Here is a 21,935-nt window from a genome sequence, read left to right as displayed (position 1 = left end):
CTCGGAGCCCCCCTGTGCCGCTCAGAGTCCCCGACTTTGCATCAGAGCCCCTCCGAGCCCCCGCCCCCTTTCCGAACACGCCCCTCGCCGGCCCCGCCCCTTTCTGACCACGCCCACTCCCCTCCGCAGGCCCCGCCCACTCCGCGCGATGGGGTTCGCAGCTGCACTGGTGGTCATGGGGCTCCTCCGGGGTATGGGGTCCTATGGGGGGTCCTATGGGGTGGGGGGGGTCTAGGGGGGGTCCTCTGGGGCTGGGGGGGTCCTGGGAGATCAAATGGGGTCAGGGGGGTATGGGTTGCTGGGGGTCTGTGGGACTGGGGGAGTCCTATAGGGCTGGGGGGGTCTTCGGGGTCAGGAGGTGTATGGGGTCCTGGGGGGTCAAATTGAATCATGGGGGTTCTGTGAGGAATGGTGTGCTGGAGGGTCTGTTGGGTTATGGGGTCCTATGGGGTTGGGGGGGTCCGAAAGGGTCCAGGGGGGGTTTGGGGGTTAGGGGGATATGGGGTGCTGGGGGGTCTTTGGGTCCCGGGGGGTATGGGGTGATGGTGGGGTCAGGGGGTCTTAGGGAGTTTCTGTATGTCTGCGGGAGTCCTATGAGGCTGGGGAGGTCCTGGGGGGTCAAATGGCGTCAGGGGTTCTTGAGGGGTATGGGGTGTTTGGGGCTTTGTGGGGTCAGAGGGTCCTGCAGGGCGGGGGGGGTCAAATAGTGCTAGGAGGGTGTGGGGTACTGGGAGGTCTGTGGGACTGGGGAGAGTCCATTGGGGCTGGGGGTGGTCTTTGGGGTCAGGGGTTGTGGGGTTCTGTGGGGCTGAAGGGGCCCTATGGGGCTGGGAGGCTTCTGGGGGGGATTTTGGGGTCAGGGGGTCCTGTGGGGCCATGGGGGGGGAATACTGGGGTACTGGATGCTGGGGGTTTGGGGTCCCCAAATTTGGGGTTTGGGGGGGGGGGCTGGGGGATTATTGGGGCTGTGGGGGGTACTGGGGTTCCTATAGGGGTTGGGGGGGGAACTTTGGGGGTGGTTTGGGGTGATCTGGGACATTTGGGGGGGGGATTTGGCGGCTCCCAAAAGAGATACTGGTGGGGGAGGAGGGGATTTTGGGGCCAATTTGGGGGATTTTGGGTCCTGTGGGGCTTCCAAATAACATCAGTCCCCAGAGACTCCCCGGATGTGGGGAACCGAAACCCGAAGGGGGGGGGTGGGAGGGGGCACAGATGTTCAGGGCGGGGGCACCCTCAATTTTTAAGTATTTTCCACCAAAATTGTGGGATCTCCTGCCAAAAAAACGAATTTTTCTTTTATTTCCCCCAATTTGGGGCATTTCCCCCCCCAGAAAACACAAACCTTGGAGGATTTACCCCCATTTTTATTGAATGTTCCCCGATTTGGGGGCAATTTCCCTCCCACCCCCCTCCTCATTTTTTTCTTTATTTCTCCCCATTTTTATCAATTTCTTCCAATTTTGTGGCCCCACCCCCCCATTTGTGGGTCCTCCCCCCATATTAAGCCCCCTCCCCATTTTGGTTCCCCCATTTTTGCCCCCCCCCCTCTTTTTATCTTGGGTCCCCCCCATTTTGGGTCCCATTCCCTACATTACCCCCCCATTTTGGTACCCCTCCTCCATTTTTGCCACCCCTTATTTTGGTGCCCCCCCCACCCCCCCATTTTTGCCCTCTCCCTTTATTCTGGGTCCCCCCCCATATTGAACCCCCCCATATTACTCCCCCCATTTTGGCTCCTCCCCCCATATTAACCCCCCTCCCCATGTTGGGTTCCCCCCCATGTTGGTATGCCCCCCCCCCATTTTTGCTCCCCTCCCTTTATTCTGTGTTCCCCCCCCAATATTAACGCCCCCTCCCCATTTCCAGGCGCTTCCCTCACTTCCCCCCCCCCCACCCCGCCGTGCTCCTCCACCCCCCTCCAATTCCCCTCCTCTCCCTCCCCCTCCCGCCCCTCCCACCCCTCCGCTTTTCTCTCGGTCTCTTCCTACCCCGACGCCGTTTCCTCCACCCGCGCGTGCCCGGCGCGCGTCCCCGTGGAGCGCGTCCCCGCCTCGCTGACCGTCATGCCGGGGAAGCACGTGACCCTCCGCTGCCCGCACGGCCGACCCGGCGCCAACGTCACGTGGTTCCGCCTGGCCTGCCCGCGCCCCGGCTGCTCCGTGACCCCCATCGAAGGGACGGAACGGGAGGGGGCGGAGATGGCGGCGAACGGAACCGAACTGGTGCTGAACGGAACGGGGAGGAACTGGGCCGGGATTTTTTATTGCCGCGTTCGGGACGGGACGGCGGAGGGAGCGTCGTGTGGGACCTTCGTGCGCGTGCGCGGTGAGCGGGGGGCGGGGCACGGGGAGGCACGTGGGCGGCACGTGGGGGGGGGGTGGCACGTGGGGGGGTGGCACGTGGGGATGTTTGGGAGGGCCGTGGGCGGGCCGCTGTCGGCCATTGGCGGCCCGTTGGTGGCCATGGGTTGTGCTGGGCGGCCAGTTGGTGGCCGTTTCTGGCGCAGGGTGGCCCGTGGGTGGCCATTGGTGGCACTGGGAGGCCGTCGGTGGCCGTCGGTGACGCCGGCTGTGGTTGTGGTGCTGCCAGAGTCGGAGCCGGCGCCGTTCCTGGCGCTGTCGGAGGGGACGAAGAACCGCCTGATGGTGGCTGAGGGAGCCCTGCTGCTGCTGTGCGCCGCGGGGCCCGGGATGCTGCTGCTGCTCAGGGTGTCACCTCGTCCCCGTGTCCCCGTGTCACCCCATCCCCATGTCACTGTATCTCCGTGTCCCGGTGTCACCACATCCCCCAGTGTCACCCCTGTCCCCATGGTGTCACCCATCGCTACGTTCCCAATGTCACCCTGCCCCCTTGTCACCCCGTCCCCATGTCACTCCCGTCCTCGTGTCCCCATGTCACCCCGTCCCCATGTCACTCCCGTCCTCGTGTCCCCATGTCACCCTGTCCCCATGCCCTGTTTTCACCCAATGTGCCCTAATGTCCTCTGCTGTCCCCAATGTCCCCACAGAAGCGCTGGGCCAACGAGCGGCTGCTGCAGGGCAAGAAGAGCCTGGGGGAGGAGGAGAACCTGTATGAGGTGACGTGGGACATGGGGACATCGGGGGACGTGGGGACATGCAGAGATGTGGGGACACCATGGGGCCATGCAGACACATCACGGGGACGTTATGGGGGGACACTGGGGGCATCCCTTGGTGGCCGTGGGGCTGTGGGGTGATCCTCAGTGGCCGTGGGACCCACTTGGTTGCCGTGGGACGCATCTGGTGGCCGTGGGGACGCGTTTGGGACCCCGTGGTGACAGCGGTGCATCCGCAGGGGCTGGACCTGACGCAGTGCTCCATGTACGAGGACATCTCCCACCGCCCCCAGCCCACCTACCAGGACGTGGGGACGGCGGGGGGCGGCGGCGCGGGGCTGGAGAAGCCGTGAGGGCGGTGGCGGCACGGCGGGGGGACGTGGTGTGACGTCACGGGGCGGCGTGGCGGGGACATTATGGGATGTCGTGGGGAGGAAATAGGGGCATCGTGTGTGGGACATCGTGGGGACGTCGTGGGATGTCATGTGGCACCATGAGGATGTTATGGGGACACCATGGGGACATCTGTCACCTTTTCGGATCTGCCACCTTTGGGGGTTTGTCACCTCTTAGGATCTGTACCTTTTGGGGTTTGTCACCTTTTGGGGTTTGGTACCTTTAGGGTTTGTTTAGGATTTGTCACCTTTAGGATCTGTCGTCCAATAAAGAGTGCTGTGCTGATGTGGGGACACTTCTGTGGGGCTGGGGACAATCTATGGGGCTGGGATCACCAGTATGGGATTGAGGCCCCTGCTATGGGGTTGGGGATCCAGCTATGGGGTGCACTGGTTTATACTGGGCAATACTGGGCGGCGCTGCCCCTCCCCCAGCGCAGGTGCTGCTCTCAGTTCCCCTTTCCGACCCCCAGAGGGGAAACTGGGAGCACTGGGGGGGAACTGGGAGGAAATGGGGGGGCACTGCACGGAACTGGGTTATACTGGGAGGCACTGGGTTGTACTGGGGAGCGGGGGGGCTGGGGGGTACTGAGAGAGACAGGGAGGAAATGGGGAGCGCAAATTTTGGGGCAAAATCTCAACTTTTTGGGCCATATTTCCTGCTTTGAGAAAATGAACCAGACTCATTTTGGGTCAAATCCACGATTTTGGGGCAAAGTCCCCCAGTCGTTGGCAAAACCACCCATTTTTGGACAAACGCACCAAAATTTGGGGCAAAATCTCCACTTTGGGGGGATTTTTCCTCCACTTTGGGGAGAAAGCTCCAAGTTTGGAGACAAAAGCCTTAATTTTGGGGCAAAATTCCCCAATTTTGGGCAAAACTCTGAATTCTGGGGACAAAATGAGCCATTTTGGGCAACCTCCCCCATCTGGGACAACAGGGAGACGCTGGGGGCAAAGTGCACCGCTGGGGGGGGCAACATCCCCAATTTGGGGCAAAATGTCCAATTTTTGGTCACTATTCCCCAGTTTGGGGCAAAATCTCCCACGTTTGGGGCAAAACACAGGTTTTGGGGACAAATCCCCCAATTTGAGGCAAAATGTAATTTCTGAACGCTTCCCCAATTTGGGGCAAAAACTATGAATTCTGGGGCAAAATCCAGCAGTTTTGATGGTCCAATAAACCAACCTGGGTCAAAACCTCCCAAATTTGGAGCAAAATTCACCAATTTTGGGGTCGAGTCTCCCAATTTGGAGCAAAAGTGTCAATTTCTAGTCAGTATCCCCCAATCTGGGGGAAAACCTGCTCATTTTGGGACAGAAAAGGTGAATTTTGGGGCAAAATCCACCGATTTTGGGGACAAATACCCCGATTTGGGGCAAAATCTCCAATTTTAGGTCAATTGTCCCAAGTTGGGGCTAAATCCACACGGCTGTTTTTGGTCAATATTCCCCAATTTGGGGCAAAACTGCCATTTTTTGGACAACCTCCACACAGTTGGGTGCAAAATGCACCAAACTGGGGCCAAATCCCCTCATTTTGGGGCAAAATCTCTGACTTTGGGCAAAACCACCCCAATCTGGGGACAAAATCCACATTTTGGGGCCAAAAATTGCCTGATATGAGGCCAAAAGGCTCCAAATTGGGGCCCTGCAGAAATCAAGCTAATTACCCTTAGCATAATTAGCTCGTGGAGGGGGAAGAGCTTGGGGGCCACAGTAGTCCCCCCTGTGGGGGGTCTTAAAGGAGCTGCACCCCAATATTCAATGGGGTCCATGTGCCCCTCCACCCCCCAATTTTTGGGGTCCTCTGCTCAAATTAATTAATTTCCTGGAAACTGATTGGGGGGGGGGGGTGGGAGGGACATTAAGCCCCGCCCCCTCTGCTCCCCCATAAATGAGCGATTTCACAGAAATCAACAAAAAATGACAGCGGGGGGGGGTCGGGGTTTTCCCCCCATGATGACGTCACGGCTGAGGGTCCCCTGTGATGACATCACTGCTGAGGGTCCCCTGGTGATGACGTCACGGCTGAGGGTCCCCTGTGATGACGTCACTGCTGAGGGGTCCCCTGTGATGACGTCACGGAGGGGCGGCGCGCGGAGCGGCGGCGCTTCAGGAGGAGGCGGAGCTGCAGGATTTTGGGGTGAAAAAGGGGAGTTTGGGGTAAGATGGGCAGATTTTAGGGTGAAAAAGGGGGACTTGAGGGTAAAGCAGATTTGGGGTAAAGTAGTGGGATTTTGGGGCAAGATGGTGGGGTTTGGGGTAAAGCAGTGAGGTTTGGGGGTGAGAAAGGGGGATTTGGGGGCTGGAAATAGGGTTTGGGGTAAAACAGTTGGATTTTGCATAAAATGTGGGGCTTGGGGGTAAAATAGGGGGCTTTGGGGGTAAAACAGTGGGATTTGGGGGTACCATAGTGGGAGTTGGGGTTAAGATATGGGGTTTGGGGATCAGATACGGGGATATGGGTTCAGATGTGGGTTTTTTGGGTTCAGGTGTGGAATTTTGGGGTATGATGTGGAAATTTGGGGCTCAGATTTGGGGATTTGAGTTCAGATATGGGGTGTTTGGGTTCAGATACGAGGTTTTTGGGGTACAGTGTGGGGTTTTTGGGTTCAGCTATGGTATTTTGGGTTCAGCTATGGGTTTGGGGGTATGATGTGGGGATCTGGGGTTCAGATATGAGGTTTTGGGTTCAGCTGTGGGGTTTCTGGGCTCAGCTACGAGGCTTAGGTTCAGCTATGGGGTTTTGGGGTCCCGTACGGGCTGTGCCCCCACCTGCTCTCCGTGCCCCCCCCGCGGCAGCAGCGCCCGCGCCCGTTGGTGCTCCAGGTTGGGCAGCGCCGGATCGGCGCCCCAGCGCAGCAGCAGCCGCAACAGCGCCTCCTGCTGGCCGCCCCGCAGCGCTGCAGCCATGTGCAGGGCGGTGTGGCCGTGAGCCTGCGGGGGGAGACACAGCGACGTTGGGGGCGGTGGGGACACTGGGGGACACCGGGACCCACAGAGACCCATAGAGACCCACAGGAACCCACAGGGACCTCGCAGGGACACATAAAGACTCATGGAGACTCACTGCATGACCCATAGCGTGACCTGCAGAGACCCACAGGAACCTACAGGGACTTATGGGATCCCGAAGTCACCTCCCAGAGCCCCACTGAACCCTCCAAACCCCATAACTCCCCTACAGAGCCCCACAGCTGCCCCACAGCTCTCGTCCCACAACCCCCGCCCCATAGACACCCCATAGATGGTGACCCCAGGGTCCTCCCTGGTCCCCAGACCAACCTGCAGAGCCCCACAGCCCCCCTCCAAACCCCATAACTCCCCTACAGAGCCCCACAGCTGTCCCATAGCCTCCCACAGCTCTCATCCCACAACCTCTGCCCCATAGCCACCCCATAGCCGCCCCATACGCACCTGCATGTTGACCAGGCGGGCCCCCCCCCCGGGCTGGCGCAGGAGGAGCTGAGCCAGGCTGAGGTTCCCCCCCCGCACGGCGATGTGCAGCGGGGTCAGGCTGCTCTTGGAGTCCTGTGGGGTGGGGATTGCACTTATAGGGTGCCCCATAGCATCACATAGAGACAGAGAGCCATAGGGAGACCCACAGAGACCCAAAAGAACCCCATAGAGACCCACAGGCACCACAGAGACTCATAGGGACCGATAGAGACCCAAAGATCCCGTAAAGACTCATAGAGACCCCACTGGAAGCCATAGGGAGACACCCCATAGAGACCCACAGATCCCATAGAGACCCCCAGAGACCCCCAGTCCCCTGTGTCCCTCACCTGGCTGGCAGGGTCGGCCCCCATACTCAGTAGGATTTGGACGCAGCGCAGTCGGGTTTGGGGGGTGGGATTTTGGGGTCCCCCCCCCTGCAGCGCAGCAGTGTGGGCCAGGGCAGCGCAGTGCAGCGGGGTCTGACCTGTGGGGGGGGGGAGGCAAAAAAGGGGTTTTCATCCCAAACCCGAGGGAACCCCCCTCAGGGGGACCCCCAAAGCATCCATACAGGCAACCCCCCCCAAAATGCCCTAAAAGATCCCCCAAGAGCCCCTCTCCCCCTCCCAAATGCCCTAAAAGGAGTCCCCAAAGTGGGGGAACTCCCTGCAGAATTTGGGGGGCATTCAGACCCCAAAATTGGGGATTTTCACCCCAAATCTCAGGGGAGCACCCAAAGCACTCCAGTATAGTTCACCCACCCCCTACGACCCCCCTCCAAAACTGGGGACTCAAAACCCCCAAACACGTGGACCCCCCCAAACCCAAACCACGACCCTTTGCCCAACCCAAAATAACCCCAAAATAAGGGCCCATCCCTAAAAAAGCCCCAAATCCCCAACCCAGCCCCCCTCCCCCAAATGAAACCCAAATCCCCAAACCACGACCCCCCCTCCCTAAATAGCCCTAAAATGAGGGCCCACCCCGGGGTGCCCCACAGATGCTGCCCTCCTCCCCATAGCCCCATTATTTGGGGAACCCCCCCCGGCCCCCCCACCTTCAAAGTTCCGTGCCTCCACATTCACAGGGACCCCCGACGTCATCACAGCCTGGGGGGGGGGGGGGAGGATGAAATTTGGGGTCCTTCCACCCCCCTTCCAAATTTTGGAGGCCCTGTGCTCCCCCATAGGGCAGTTCTGAGGTCCTCCATGTGTTTGCCCCCTCCCCCATAGCATATCTTTGGGGTCCCCCCCCACGTTTGGCACCACCCCATGTTTTGGTGTCCCCCTCAAAGCGCAGCTTTGCCCTCCCTCCTCCTGTTTTGGGGTCCCCCCATATTTGCAACCCCATGTTTGTGCCCCCCTCCCCCCATATCTTGGGGTTCCCCCGTTACCTGCAGTACCGTCGGCAGCCCGTAGGCGGCGCCCAAGTGCAGCGCCGTGCGCCCCGCGTGATCCGCAGCGTTGGGGTCGGCGCCCAGCGCGATCAGATCCCGCAGCACCGCGGGAGCCGCCGCCGCCGCCGCCACCAACAGCGGGGTCTGGGGGGGACATCGTTACAGACCAGTACGGACCAGTACGGACCAGTATGGACCATGACATCCCAGTATAGACCAGTACATCCCAGTGTCACCGTCAGCTCCCGTTATATCGCACCGTACCCCGTCATTTCCCACTGCATCCCATTATACCCCTTCATACCCCATTAGATCCCATTATTCCCCCATTATCACTCCACAACCTCATCACCCCTCATTACCCCCCATTACCCCTCATTACTCCCCATTATCCCCCCATTATCACCCCATTACCCCCCATAATCCCCGTTATCAGCCCCCTGTTACCCCGCTGTCACCCCATAACCTCATTGTCCCAACCCAGAACTCCATTCCCCCTATCACCCCCCCATTATCACCCATTACCCCCCTTTATCAGCCCATTATCAGCCCATTATTACTCCATTATGCCCTGTTATTAGCCGATTCTCCCCCCGTTCTCCCCCATTTCCCTCCATCCCCCTCCATTATCCTCCCCCTATTCCCCCATAACCTCCCCGTTCCCCCCATTATCCCCCATTCCCCCCTAATAACCCGCCATTATCCCATTATCCCTCCGTAATCCCCTCCATTATTCCCCATTTCCCCCCCGTTATCCACCTGTTACCCCCCATTCCCCCAATTACCCCGTTTAATACCATTATCAGCCCATTCCCCCCCGCTATCAGCCCATTACCCACCATTATCAGCCCGCTATCAGCCCACTATTAGCCCATTATTAGCCTGCTATTAGCTCATTTCCCCCCATTCCTCCCCATTCCCCTCATTATCCCCGTTATCAGCCCATTATTAGCCGGTTATTAGCCGGTTATCGGCCGGTTATTAACCCGTTATTAGCCCGTCATTAGCCCGTTATTAGCCGGTTATCAGCCCACCTTCCCGCGGTGCTCGCGCAGCTCCAGCCGCCCCAGGGCCCCAAAAAGCTCCGCAGCCGCACGGCTGGGGGCGCGCAGCCCTCGGGCGCACAGCAGGTGGAGCAGCCTGGGGGGAGGGGGTTAATTAATCAACGGGGCTTAATTGATGGGGGTTCGTGGGAGGCAATGGGTGTTAACGGGGGCAGCGACCTTTGAAGTCTGCCCCACTGACCCCCACTGACCCCACCGACCCCTGTGACCCCAGTAACCGCCACCGACCCCACTGACCCCAATAACCCCCACTGACCCCAATGCCCCCACTGACCCCATTGCCCCCACTGCCCCTACACGACCCCCCTGCCCCCCCGGCCCCCATTGCCCCCCACGGACGTGTCCCCATCCTCGTCCTGCTGCAGCAGCTCATTTGGGGGCACGCAGCTCAGCGCCGCCCGCGCAGCCGACAGCTCTTCAGGGTCGGGGTCGGGGTCGGGATCGGGGTCGGGATCGGGGTCCGGACCCCCCCCCGCGCCCCCCATGTCCACCACTGGCACCGCCCAGGAGGGGCCGGGGGTGGCACTGGGGACGGCGACCTGTGGGAACAGAGCTGGGGGTCACAGGGCGGCCCCAATGCCCCCCACCCCACTGCCCCCCCACCCTGCCCCATTCACCCCATAACCTGCCCCAATGCCCCCCAGCCCTCCCCACTGACCCCGCACTTTGCCCCACTGCCCCCCCACTGACCCCCACCCCACCCCATTGACCCCCAGTCCACCTTTTCACCCCCCCACTCTGACCTACTGACCCCACACTCTGCCCCGTCAACCCCATTCTTGACCCCATATCCCCCATTGCTCCCCCCGGCTCCACTGACCCCATAACCCCAATTGTCCCCCCCTTACCCGCCATCAAGCCCCACCGGCCCCACTGTTCCCCCCCTCCGGTTCTTGCTCACCTGGGCACCCCCTATAGGGGGGGGTCCGACCCCATAAGTGCCCCCCAGGACCCCATAGGACACAGCGGGGGCCGGGGGGGGTCCAGGCCAGGAGAGAGCGGGGGATGGGGATGGGATGGGGGCACCTGGGGGGAGAGGGGATACGGGGTTGGGATGTGGGATACGGGGTTGAGATATGGGGGGTGGGGGTGGGATAGGGGATAGGGGATATATAGGATATAGGAGCTATATGAGCTATAGGATCTATAAGATATAGTGGCTACAGGCTCTATAGGGGATATAGGGTCTATAGGGGATATAGGATCTATAGGGGATAGAGGGTCTATAAGAGATAGAGGGTCTATAGGGGATATAGGGTCTATAGGGGATATAGGGTCTATAAGGGATATAGGACACGGGTTATAGGGGCCATAGGATCTACAGGGGATATAGGACACGGACTATAGGGTGTATATAGGGTCGACCCCCACTCACCGCCGCTCTCCCCGTGGCTCCGCCCTCGCGCCCCCCGCCCGCCCCGCATCCCCTCCAGGAGCTCCTTCACAGTGCGGGGGGGGGGCGGCGGCACGCGCCCACCTGCGGGCGGCGGGGGAGACACGCGTGGGTGGGGGAACCCTCCGTAGTGATGTCACGGGGACCCCCCACCTCCGCGCTGTGACGTCACGGGGATGCCCTGCGGGGATTCCCCCCCCCCCCCGATCCCCCCATCCACGTGGGGAAACCCCCGCGGGGGGACCTTAAAGTGACAGAGCCCTCCTTAAAGCCTCTCTTAAAGGGCCAGAGCCCCACTCCCAACCCTCTTAAAGGGCCAGCGCCCCATTTCTATCGCTCTTAAAGGACCAGTGTCCCTTTCCCACCTCTCTTAAAGGGCCAGCACCTAATTGCCAAGTATCTTAAAGGGCCACTGTCCCATTCCCAACTCTCTTAAAGGGCTAGCACCCCGCTCAAACCACTCTTAAAGAGCCAGTCGCCCATTCCCAACTCTCTTAAAGGGCCAGTGTCCCCTTCTCAGCTCTCTTAAAGGGCCACTGTCCCACTCCCCGCTCTCTTAAAGGGCCCGCGTACCTCTGTGGGGCCGCATGTCTCCGTCGCGGGTTGCAAATGGGGCCGGTGTGGTCCTGGGAGCCGTTATAGAGGGGGGAGGTGACACCGCAGTGACGACGACATTGGGGGGCGGGGTTAGGGGGTGCGGGGACAGCCGGGTTCCCCCGGGTGACGTCACGGGCGGGCCACCCCCGCATGACGTCAGCGGAGCCTTTTGCAGGAGCGTGTCCCCCCTCCACGTGCCACCGAGGGGCGCGGGCCCTTTAAGGGCTTCCCCGCATCCTCCCAATAGAGGGGCGCGGGCCCTTTAAGGGGGGAGGGGAATCTCAGCGTGTAAGGAGGGGAATTGGGGGTCCTGGGGGGATTTGGGGGGCGTGAGGTTATGGAGGAGGTCCCCGGAGGCACCGAGGGGCCTTTGGGGCATGGGGGGCTCCCATCGGAATTTCGGGGGGGTCCATGGGGTATCTGGGGGAGGGGGCAGTTCTGGGGGAAACCTGGGAGTTCCTGTGGGTACCTGGGAGTCTCTGGGGGGACTTTGGGGTCAGCAGTTATTTGGGATGTAAGGGGGGGAGGGACTCACTGTGCAAACTGGGGGCATCAGGGTGGGTTTTGGGGTCCCATTTGTGTTTGGGCCCCCCCTTTATACTGGTGTGAATTTTGGGGGTCCACTTTATATTTGAGGAGGATTTTGGGGTCCCCGTTTACTTTGGGGGCAGATTTTGGGAAACCTCATTATTGCGGGACAGACTTTAAGGGTCTCCGTTATATATGGGGCAGATTTTGGGGGTTCCCACTTATTTAGGAGCAGATGGGGGGGGTCTCCTTTATATTTATTTGGGGGTGGATTTAGGGGGTTCCCATTTATTTGTAGGACACTAAGTGCACTCAAACACAACAACTTTAAGTGAAAAGAACTCAAAATCAAAATAATTGCACTTCCCATTCCCCACCCCCACCCCAATCCCATTTCCCCCACCCCCCATTTTCCCATTTCTGCTCCCTCCAAAAAAATCAATGTTTTTTGGGGGTGAAATCACTGAAAAACAGCACTTTAGGGGGGGGGGGGGGACGACAACAAAGAAAAGGGATTTGTGTTTGTGCTGCTGAGGGGCTGTTATGGGGGGTTTCTGAGGGAGAAGTGGGGGGAGAGGGGTTATGGGGGTAATGATAGGAGTGGGGGGTATAGGGATGTTACAGGGAGAGGGAGTACGGGGGGGGTTGGAGGAGCTATGGAGGGGAGAGGATTTATGGGAGAGGTTATGGGGGGATTCTGAGGGGGGATATAGGGGAAGGGGATGTGGGGGGGTTATGGGGAAGCCAAGAGGTTTAAGAAGGGAGGGGGTTAGAGAGGAGGTTATGGGGGGGTAATGGGGGAAGAGGGGTTTGGGGGAGGGGTTATGTGGAGGTATAAAGGGGGTAGGGGGTTATGGAGGGGATATGGGGTTATGGAGACAGAGGGGATTAGAAGGGGGTTGTTGGGGGGGTTAAAAGGGGAAGGGGGTTACAGGGGTGTTATGGAAAGATGGGGGGTTGGGGGAGGTATGGGGGTGGGTTAGAGGGCAAGAAGGGGGGAAGGGGAGTTATGGGGGAGGAGGAGTGTTAGAGTGGAGTTATGGGGGGATGGGAATGGGGGGAGAGAGGGGTATGGGGGGCAATTATGAGGGGGAGTTAGGGTTAGAGTTACAGGGGGGGGGGGGGGGGGGGTGCAGGGGCCTGTGTGCGTTCCTGAGCAACACAAGTGAGTTCATTCATTTTATTCTTCCCTGAGATAAATTAATGAGGGGCTGGGGGTCCCCCCACAAACCCCCAAATCAGCGCCGTTTTGGGTCATTTTCCATCACTCCAATTAAAAACAATGATTTCGCCCCATTTGTGCCACCCTCATCACTTCTGCCCCAAACTGGGGCCACTTCAGTGAAAACAGAGCAGAAAAAGGCAAAAATTTGGGGGTGCTGGAGGGGGGTGAGGAGGGGGGCAGCACTCAGCCACTGTGGAAGGAAAGGGATTTGGGGGTAAAAGTCCCTTTTCCGCCCACTTTGTGTTGGCTGAGAAGGGCCCCAAGGCACTGCCACAGCACGAAGAACCAAAGCCCAAAATGGCAGAAAATGGGGATTTGAACCTAAACGTGTGCCTGGAATTTGCTGAGATGCTCCCGGGCGATGATGAGGCGTTGAATCTGAGCGGTGCCCTCATAAATCTGCCACAAAAAAAACACAGGAAAAGGGTTTGGTTACCAAATATGGGCAATTTCAGCATTTGGATAAAATTTGGGGAGGGGGTTTGCCATTTTCAATGGGTTTGCTTGGAAAACTGGAGATATTTTGAGAGCAAAACATCCAAATGGACCATTTCTTCCAATAAATGCACTTCTGAGCATCAGCAAAAGGGAAATTTGGAGGATCTGTTGGACCAAGTTTGTGCAATTTCAGCATCTGGGGCCATAAAATGGGGACGGAGACAGCCAGTTCCAAAGGCTTTCCTTAGAAAACTGGGGCTATCTGAAGGACAACGCTGCCCCAAATGGACCATTTCCTCAAATCAGTACATTTAGCAGCATCCGCAGAAGGGAAATTTGGGAAATCTAGGGGAAGTGTTGGGCCAGATTTGAGCGATTTCAATGTCTGAGGTCATAATATGGATAAGGACCACAATATGGGTCTGGGGTTGGCCATTTTCAAAGGGTTTTCTTTGAAAATCTGGACTATTTGAAGGCCAGCGCTGCCCCAAACGTCCCACTCCCCCACCTGGTAGATCTTGGCATCCCTCATCAGCTTCTCCACGGGGTATTCGCTGTTGAAGCCGCTGCCTCCAAAGATCTGCACGGCGTCAGCAGCTGCCTGGTTGGCCACGTCTGCAGCGAAGGCTTTGGCGATGGAGGCAAAGAACGTATTGCGGCGCCCGGCATCCGCCTCCCAGGCGGCGCGCTGGTAGGCGAGGCGGGCCAGCTCCACCTTCATGGCCATCTCCGCCAGCAGGAAGGACACGGCCTGGTGCTAAGGGCAGCAATTAATCAGCGGCGGTCATTAGCGGGGGGAACGAGCCACTAACGGGGGGTCAGGAGGTGTGGGCAACTAGTGGATGTGGTGCTGTGCAGCTGTGGGGCGCGGATGAGGAGCGGGGTTGCGGGCAGTTATGCTCCCCATCCCAGCACCCAGAACTCGCATCAATCCCACCAGCTATGGGTGAGGTGCTCCCGCTCTCACTCACATCCGGCAGCATTTCAAGCCACGCTTTACAACTAATGAGACCCTAATTAACGAGCTAAATAGCGGCTCACCTCCACGATGGGCTTCCCAAAGGTCTTCCTCTCCAGCGCGTACCGGGTGGCCTCATCCAGCGCCCTCCTGGCCAAGCCCACGGCGCCGGCCGCCACCTGCAGAGAGCACAGATCTCAGCCACCATCACAGCCCCGTTCTGGGTGCAAATCTCACCGTTTTGGGACACTGACGGGCGGCCGGGTCTTGTCAAAGGCTCCCATGGCGATCTTGAAGCCGGCGCCTTCGGCCAGCAGCACGTTTTCCTTGGGGATCCTCACGTCCTCAAAGACGATGCCCCGCGTGTCCGAGCAGCGCTGCCCCATGTTCAGCTCCTGCATTAAAATGGAGGCCGTTCTGCAGGCACCAAGCAGGACATCGCCTCAGGGTGAGGGGATCCTATGGGGGTCCTGTGGGGCTCTGGGGGATCCTAGCAGCACCCTATAGGATCCCGATGGGATCTGTGGATCCCTGTGGGGCTCTGGCAGTGCCCTGTGGGGTCCCTATAGGGCTCTGTGAGATCCCAGTGGTGCACTAGAGGGTCTGTATAGGGTCTGTATTGGGTCCCTAGGGGGTCCCTGTGGGGCTCTGGGGAATCCTGGCAGAGCCCTATGGGGTCCCTGTGGGGTCCCCATGGGATCTGTGGGTCCCTGCGTGGTCTCTATGGTGCTCTGCGGCTCCCACAGAGGTCAGGAGGAGCTTTGGGATAAAGGGCCAGACCCCAAAGCCATTTAGGGGCAGGGCAGTGGATGCCATCTCCCTGCACTCTGCCTTTGGTGCGGTCCCACAGCACATCCTGTCTGCACTGCAGAGGGGTGGATTTGAAGGACGGACTGTGGGGTGGGTTAAGAACTTGTCCTCAGACAGCCGGAACCACCAAGTGTTAATTAGCCTGAAGACAGCTAATTAAGCATTAAGATAACGAGGAGGGCAAGGCCGCAGCCCCACCTTCCGCCCCACGTGGATCCCGGGGCTGTCAGCATCCACCACGAACCCCGTGAAGGCTTTGCTGGCTGGGGCCGAAGGGTCCGGGTCTGTGCGTGCCAGCAGGAAGTACCTGGAAGGGAGCAGGAAGTCAGCAGGAAGTACGGGGGAAAAGGAGGGGGAAGTGAGCAGGAAGTACCTGGAGGGGGAAGGAAGGAAGTGGTTGGGAAGTACATGGGAGGGGAGGATGTGGGTCTCAATGGCATCTTCCCCATTTATAAGAGACCAGATCACAGAGCTTTTAAAGCTGCTTTCCCCATCGATAATTAACTACAGCTCACAAGTTGTAATGGCATTTTTCCCATTGATAATTAACCAAATCTGAGAGATTTCAATGCTATTTTTCCCATTTATAATTAACCAAATCTCATTGGTTTCAATGTCCTTTTCTCCCGCTGATAAAATTGACCCAATCTCAGAGCTTTCAATGCTATTTTCCCATTGATAATTAACCACATCTCAAAAATTTTGATGATGATTTTGTCATTTATAAGTGATCCCTTCTCAGAGCTTTAAAAGCTGTTTTCCGTATTTGTACTTAACCGCATCTCAGACATCTCACTGCTGTTTTCTCCCTTTATAATTAACCACAGCTCATTGGTCTCAGTGCCCTCTTCCCCCACTTACAGCTCCCCAACCTCACAGCTTTCAACGCTGCTCCCCCATTTACCACCAACCCCACCTCAGTGACACAAACCGCCCTCCAGATCGGCCTCCATTTCGGGCCGAAAGGACCTGAAAAAGGGGTCAGATCTCACCCACCAGCTGGCTTTGCCCCCGTTGGTGATCCACATCTTCTGCCCATTGACGATGTACTCGTCGCCCTTCCGCTCCGCTTTGGTTTTAATGCCAGCCACATCGGAGCCGGCGCCGGGCTCCGTCACACAGTAGGCCTGGGGGGATGGATGGGGGGATTTTAGGGGGAAAAATGCCCTTTTTGGGGCTGCTACTGCAGCCGGATCTGCACAGCAGAGCCCCGATGCTTCCCCTGGGGTGAATGAATCATAGAATGGACTGGGTTGCAAAGGGCCAGAGTGATTATTGAGTTCCAACCCCCTGCTATGTGCTGCGTCACCAACCACCAGAGCAGGCTGCCCACAGCCTGGCTTTAAAGGCCCATAGAAAAGCACTGGGAACCACACAGACCTCACGGGAACCCATAGAAATGGGCTGGGAAACATTGGGACCCATAGAGACCCCATGGAGACCAATCAGGACCCACAGAGACCCACTGCCCCCCCGCCCACCTCAGTGTCCCCCTGCCCCTTCTCCCCCCACCCATAAGAACACATACCTGAGCCTCTACCTGGGCTCTGCAGAGTGCAGGGAGATGGAATCCATTGCCCTGCCCCTAAATGGCTTTGGGGTCTGTCCCTTCATCCCAAAGCTCCTCCTGGACATGCAGGAAGGAGCACTCCCATTTTAACCCTTTTTTATCCCCAAACCGCCCCCAGGAAGGGCACAAAATGTCACTTTGGGGTCAGTTTGAGCTGAAAAGGGAACCAAAAAGGCCCATTTTTGGTTAAAGGACATAAAAAGTGTTCCCATAAGGCAGCACTCACACACATGATGGGCTCCTCCACCATCCTGCCCAGGTATTTGCGCTGCTGCTGCTCGTTGCCCGCGATGATCAGCGGCATTTGCTATGAGGAAGCAGAGGGACATCACCCCTCCAGCCCCCAAAACACTGAAATTGGGGTGAAATGAGGGAAAAAAGGGGCGCTCACCCCGAGGGAATTGGCCTCCATGGCTGTCTGGACGCCGGTGCAGCCGTATGCCAGCTCCTCAGTGATAAGGCACGCCTCGAAGCAGCCCAGGCCCAGCCCGCCTGTGGGGCAGCACCCACAGCTGGGATCCCATGAGGACCCCACAGGGACCCGCTGATTCCATAGGGACCCCATAGAGACACTACAGGAACCCACTGATTCCATAGGGACCCCGCAGGGCACCACCAAGATCCCACAAAGCCCCATAGGGCACCCCATACAGCCCCCAAAGGGACTCATAGGGATCCTACACGGATCGTAAAGACCCATAGGGCACCACCAGGATCCCAGAGAGCCTCATAGAGACCCCACAAGAGTGACCACAGGGACCCCCCAGCTCCCCCCACACACACAGCTGTGGGCGCAGCCATCCACTCACCGCAGCTCTCAGGGATGTGAGTATTGATCAGCCCCAGCTCCCAGGCACGTTTGATCAGCGGCATGGGATACTGCAACAGAGTATTAATTAAGGGCTGGCCCTTAATTAGGGTTGAGGGCAGGGGGCTATGGGGGATACCTCTCCAGTTCGGTCATACTGTGCTGCCACGGGGATGATCTCCTCCAGTGCAAAGCGCCGTGCTGTAGCCTGGAACTCCTTCTGCTGTGGGCTCAGCTCTATGGGGGGGACACAGCGCTGGGCATGGGGGGTTTATGGGACTCATGGGGGAGAGGACAATGGGGCGAGCACTTGTGGGGCACAGGGGTTGGCGGAAAGTGCTGGGAGGCAACAGGAGGTTGGAGGGAGTGTTGGGGGACATGTTGAGGAGGTAGGGGAGAAGTGCTGATGGGGGGAGCGGGGGTCTTATCGGGGGGTAAAAAGGTTTGGGGTGTTATGGGGGCAGCGAGGGAGAGGTTGGGATGTTGGGGGGGAGGGGCAGAGGGGTTTGGGAGCAGCACGACTGCTCAGTGAGATGGAAGGGCTGTGGAAAAGCCCCCCCCACACATAGAGCAGGATTTACCCAAACCGGCAGCTTTCTGCCCCAAAATGCCAGCACTCACCAAAGCTGAAGCCGCCTGTGGGGGTCCCGTGCTGCACGTGTGGGGCAGCCCCCATAGAGAGCAGCCTGCGCCCACAGCGTGCTGCTGTGGGGAGCACCTGGGGGGGAAGGGGGAGGTCAGAAATGGGCACTGCCCCCCCCCCCACTCCTGGGACTCCAATGACCCCACCCTACTTCCAGGCCCCCTCAGCTGCAGAATCCTCATGACCCACCCCCCCACTTCCAGTGATCCCATGATTCTGGAATTCAACCCCAATTCTGGGACCCCCGCAGTTTCAGGACCCCACAATTCCAGGACACCACTGCTCTGGGATCCCCCAGTTCCGGGACCCCCGCAGTTTCAGGACCCCACAATTCCAGGACACCACTGCTCTGGGATCCCCCAGTTCCAGGACCCCCAATTCCCAGATTTCAGTGATCCCATGATTCCACAGTTCCAGGACCCCACAACTTGGGATTCACCCCCAATTCCAGGACCCCTCCAGGGCCTCGGTGACCCCCCCCAAGTTCTATGATTCTGGGACCCTGGAATGGACCCCAGTCCTATGACTCCAACACCCCAGGAAATGGGGACCCCACAATTCCAGGACTCCACACCTCTGGGACCTCCATAATCCTACGATCCCCAGACCCTAAGATTGTGGGACCCCCCGCAATCCTACGATTCCAACACTCCAGGATTGTGGGACCCCACGTCTCCCTTACAGGGCCACAGCACTTCACACCCTACAACACAGCCCACACTGCCGTCCCTCTGCCCTTCACCCTTCCCCCACATTGGGGTGTGGGGCGGCCCCAAAAGGCACCGTAGGGATCCCAGCAACTTTGGGCCCAATTCTGCACAATTCGGGACCAATGCCCGACAACCCTGACCCCATAAACCTCGAATTTAGGCCACTTTTCTTGCCCCCAAAGGATGCAAAAATGGCACAGCTGACAAATCTCCAATTTTATGCCCCAAATCCCGACTTCTATATCCTAAAAAGACTCAATAAAGGTACAGATGAAGAAAAACTCCACTTTTATGCCCCAAAACATTAAAGAGTAACACCTCAATGGAGGTAAATCCCCACTTTTTTGCCTCAAACACCCACTTTTATGCCCCAAAATGACATAAAAAACAGCACAGCTGAGGGAAATAACCACTTTTATGCCCCGAATCCCCACTCTCTTTGCTCCAAACCGCCACTTTTTTGCCCCAAAGCAGCACAATATTGGCACAGCTGAGGGGAAGCCCCACACTTCTTTCCCCAAATCCCCACTTTCCCCCCCAAAACACCACAACAGCACAGCTGAGGTAAAAGTCCACTTTCGTGCCCCAAAACAACAATGGCACAGCTATGAGAAACCTCCCACTTCCATTCTCCAAACTCCTACTTTTTCTGCCCCAAAATGACACAGAAATGCACAGCTGAGGAAAATCCCCCACTTTCACACCCCAAATCCCTACTTTTTTTTACCTCAAATCCCCACTTCTACACCCCAAATCACTACAATAACAGCAGCTTTCATGCCCCAAATTCCCACTTTTTTTGCCCCAAATCACTACAGTAACCACACAGCTGAGAAAAAAACCCACTTTTATGCCCCAAATTCTCACTTTTTTGCCCCAAATCCCCACAATAAAGGCACAGCTGAGGGAAATTCGCTCCTTAACCCTCCAAATCCCCATTTTGTCCCTATTATGTCCCAAATCCCCATTTTTTTGCCTCAAAACCCCACTTTTACACCCCAAAATGACTCAATAACAGCAGAGCTGAGGACAATAACTGCTTTTATGCTCTAAATTCCCACTTTTTTGCTCTAAATCCCCACTTCCCCCCCCCCAAAACAACAGCACAGCTGAGGTAAAAGTCCACTTCTGTGCCCCAAAGCGACACAATAATGGCACAGCTATGAGAAATCTCCCACTTTTACACCACAAATCCCCACTTTTTTGCCCCAAATCTCTACAATAACAGCACAACTGAGGTAAAAGTCCACTTTCATGCTCCGAATTCTCAGCTTTTTGCCCCAAAATGGAACAACGTCGGCACAGCTGAGGGAACCTTCAACATGATGCCCCAAATTCCCACTGTTTTGGCCCAAGACAACACAATAATGGCACAGCCGAGGGAAAATTCCCACTTTTCTGCCCCTAGGCGACACAGTGACAACACAGCTAAGGGAAAAAAAACACTTCTCTGCCCCAATTTCCCACTTTTCTGCCCCAAATCGCACACAACGACACCGCTGAGGGAATCCCCCCCTCACCCCCAAGCCCCCACAATTACCCCCCAAATCCCCACTTTTTCACCCCAAAACACCATAAAAACGGCACACCTGAGGGAAAACCCCCCCTTTTACGCCCCAAACCCCCATTTTTATGCCCCAAATCCCCACTTTTTCGCCCCAAAACCCGACGACCGCCGCAGAGCCGCGGCCGACCCCGCGCCCTCACCCGCGTCCCGCGCAGCGCCGCCATTTTGTGAGGCCGCGGGGCGGAGCGCAGCGCGCAGCACGGAGAGGCCGCGAGTTCGAATCCCGCTAGCGGCGAACGGCGCCTAAGGGCCGCGGGTTCGAATCCCGCCCCGTCCCCTCCCCCCGATTTAATTATTAACTCTAATTAGCCGCAATTAGCCCTCTGCTCGTCCCACCCTGTGGGAATTGCAGGCAGAAACTGGGGTAAATTCGGGCGATTTGGGGGCCGTTCCCTCATTAACGGCGGTGATTTAAGGCCGTAATTCCTCAAAATCCGGCGTGGGCGGTGATGGCTGTAATCCTCATTAATGACCTCGGGGTAATTAATTGAGCTATGCGACGGAAATCCCGAATATTGAGCAATAAATCCCGCATCTGTGGGGAATTATGGGTCGTAAATGCCAATTAATACCGTAATACCTCCTAAATCCCGGGACATCGGTGTATAAATCTGTAATTAATGCCATAATTTATGTCATAGAGGTCATTAAAAGTGCTAATTGCACGTTAGTCCCTCAGATTATGGATTTAAATCCGTGATTAATGGCATAGTTCATGTCATAGAGGTGATTAAAACGCTAATCCCACAGAAATCCGCCAGATTATGGATTTAAATCTCTAATTAATGGTGCGTTCTGGTTCATAGAGACTAATTAAAGCGCTAATCCCACATAAATTCATCAGACTGTGGGATTTCGTCTATAATTAATGGCACATTCTCAGTCATTAAAGTAAATTAAAGCGCTAATCCCGCATAAATCCATCAGATTACGGACTCAGATCTGTAATTAGTGGCACTTTCTGTGTCATTAAGGTAAATTAAGGTGCTAATCCCACAAAAGTCGCTCAGATTCCGGAACAACATCTGCAATTAATGGGATATTCCGTGTGGGAGAGGTGAATCAATGCCGTAATCCCGCGTTAATCCCACAGATTATGGAAACGGACGGGGCAAAAAAAGGGAAAAAAATTAAAAAGGGGAAAAAAATTAAAAAGGAAAAAATAAAAAAGGAGGAAAAACGAAACAATAAAAGGGGGAGAAGAAAAAATAGAAAAAGGGAAAAATGGTGGGGGGGGCATTGGGGGGCGGATCTATAGGGGCGGGGGTCCGTGGGGGGTCTATAGGGGCGGGGGGGGCCCAAAGGGGGGTCCTGGG

At 57.3% G+C, this 21,935-nt stretch overlaps 3 protein-coding genes across 5 annotated transcripts; 1 reads left to right on the top strand and 2 right to left on the bottom strand.

Moving 5' to 3' along the window:
- Window positions 1-129: 129 nt before the first annotated feature.
- On the top strand, window positions 130-3,757 carry CD79A (CD79a molecule). 2 transcript variants are annotated; one of them, XM_090128190.1, is made up of 5 exons: window positions 130-191; window positions 1,867-2,325; window positions 2,590-2,708; window positions 3,008-3,076; window positions 3,316-3,757. In XM_090128190.1, the coding sequence occupies exons 1-5, from the start codon at window positions 149-151 to the stop codon at window positions 3,427-3,429; spliced, it is 804 nt and encodes a 267-aa protein (XP_089984316.1). In that variant the 5' UTR covers window positions 130-148; the 3' UTR covers window positions 3,430-3,757. The 2 variants fall into 2 exon arrangements, with proteins under 2 accessions (XP_089984316.1, XP_089984315.1); XM_090128189.1 differs by having other exon boundaries at window positions 2,590-3,076.
- On the bottom strand, window positions 2,107-12,973 carry NFKBID (NFKB inhibitor delta). Of its 2 annotated transcripts, XM_090128187.1 has the most exons (11): window positions 11,339-11,452; window positions 10,748-10,849; window positions 10,274-10,398; window positions 9,712-9,911; window positions 9,343-9,448; window positions 8,306-8,452; window positions 7,970-8,021; window positions 7,263-7,399; window positions 6,892-7,005; window positions 6,250-6,411; window positions 2,107-5,602 (listed from the first exon to the last, which is right to left on the bottom strand). In XM_090128187.1, the coding sequence occupies exons 1-11, from the start codon at window positions 11,352-11,354 to the stop codon at window positions 5,525-5,527; spliced, it is 1,239 nt and encodes a 412-aa protein (XP_089984313.1). In that variant the 5' UTR covers window positions 11,355-11,452; the 3' UTR covers window positions 2,107-5,524. The 2 variants fall into 2 exon arrangements, with proteins under 2 accessions (XP_089984313.1, XP_089984314.1); XM_090128188.1 differs by lacking the exons at window positions 9,712-9,911; window positions 10,274-10,398 and having other exon boundaries at window positions 11,339-12,973.
- Window positions 12,974-13,056: 83 nt separating this feature from the next.
- ACADM (acyl-CoA dehydrogenase medium chain) lies at window positions 13,057-20,891 on the bottom strand. Its single transcript, XM_031607035.2, has 12 exons — window positions 20,760-20,891; window positions 18,321-18,417; window positions 17,839-17,936; window positions 17,701-17,770; window positions 17,283-17,383; window positions 17,118-17,198; window positions 16,318-16,448; window positions 15,520-15,628; window positions 14,766-14,906; window positions 14,595-14,690; window positions 14,062-14,310; window positions 13,057-13,514 (listed from the first exon to the last, which is right to left on the bottom strand). Exons 1-12 carry the CDS (start codon window positions 20,781-20,783, stop codon window positions 13,437-13,439), a joined length of 1,275 nt encoding a protein of 424 aa, XP_031462895.2. The 5' UTR covers window positions 20,784-20,891; the 3' UTR covers window positions 13,057-13,436.
- Between the last annotated feature and the right edge of the window lie 1,044 nt (window positions 20,892-21,935).

This window comes from Phasianus colchicus, chromosome 32, assembly GCF_987193195.1.
Source record: "Phasianus colchicus chromosome 32, bPhaCol1.hap1.1, whole genome shotgun sequence".
Lineage (NCBI taxonomy): Eukaryota > Metazoa > Chordata > Aves > Galliformes > Phasianidae > Phasianus > Phasianus colchicus.
This window is presented reverse-complemented; position numbering and strand designations above follow the sequence as displayed.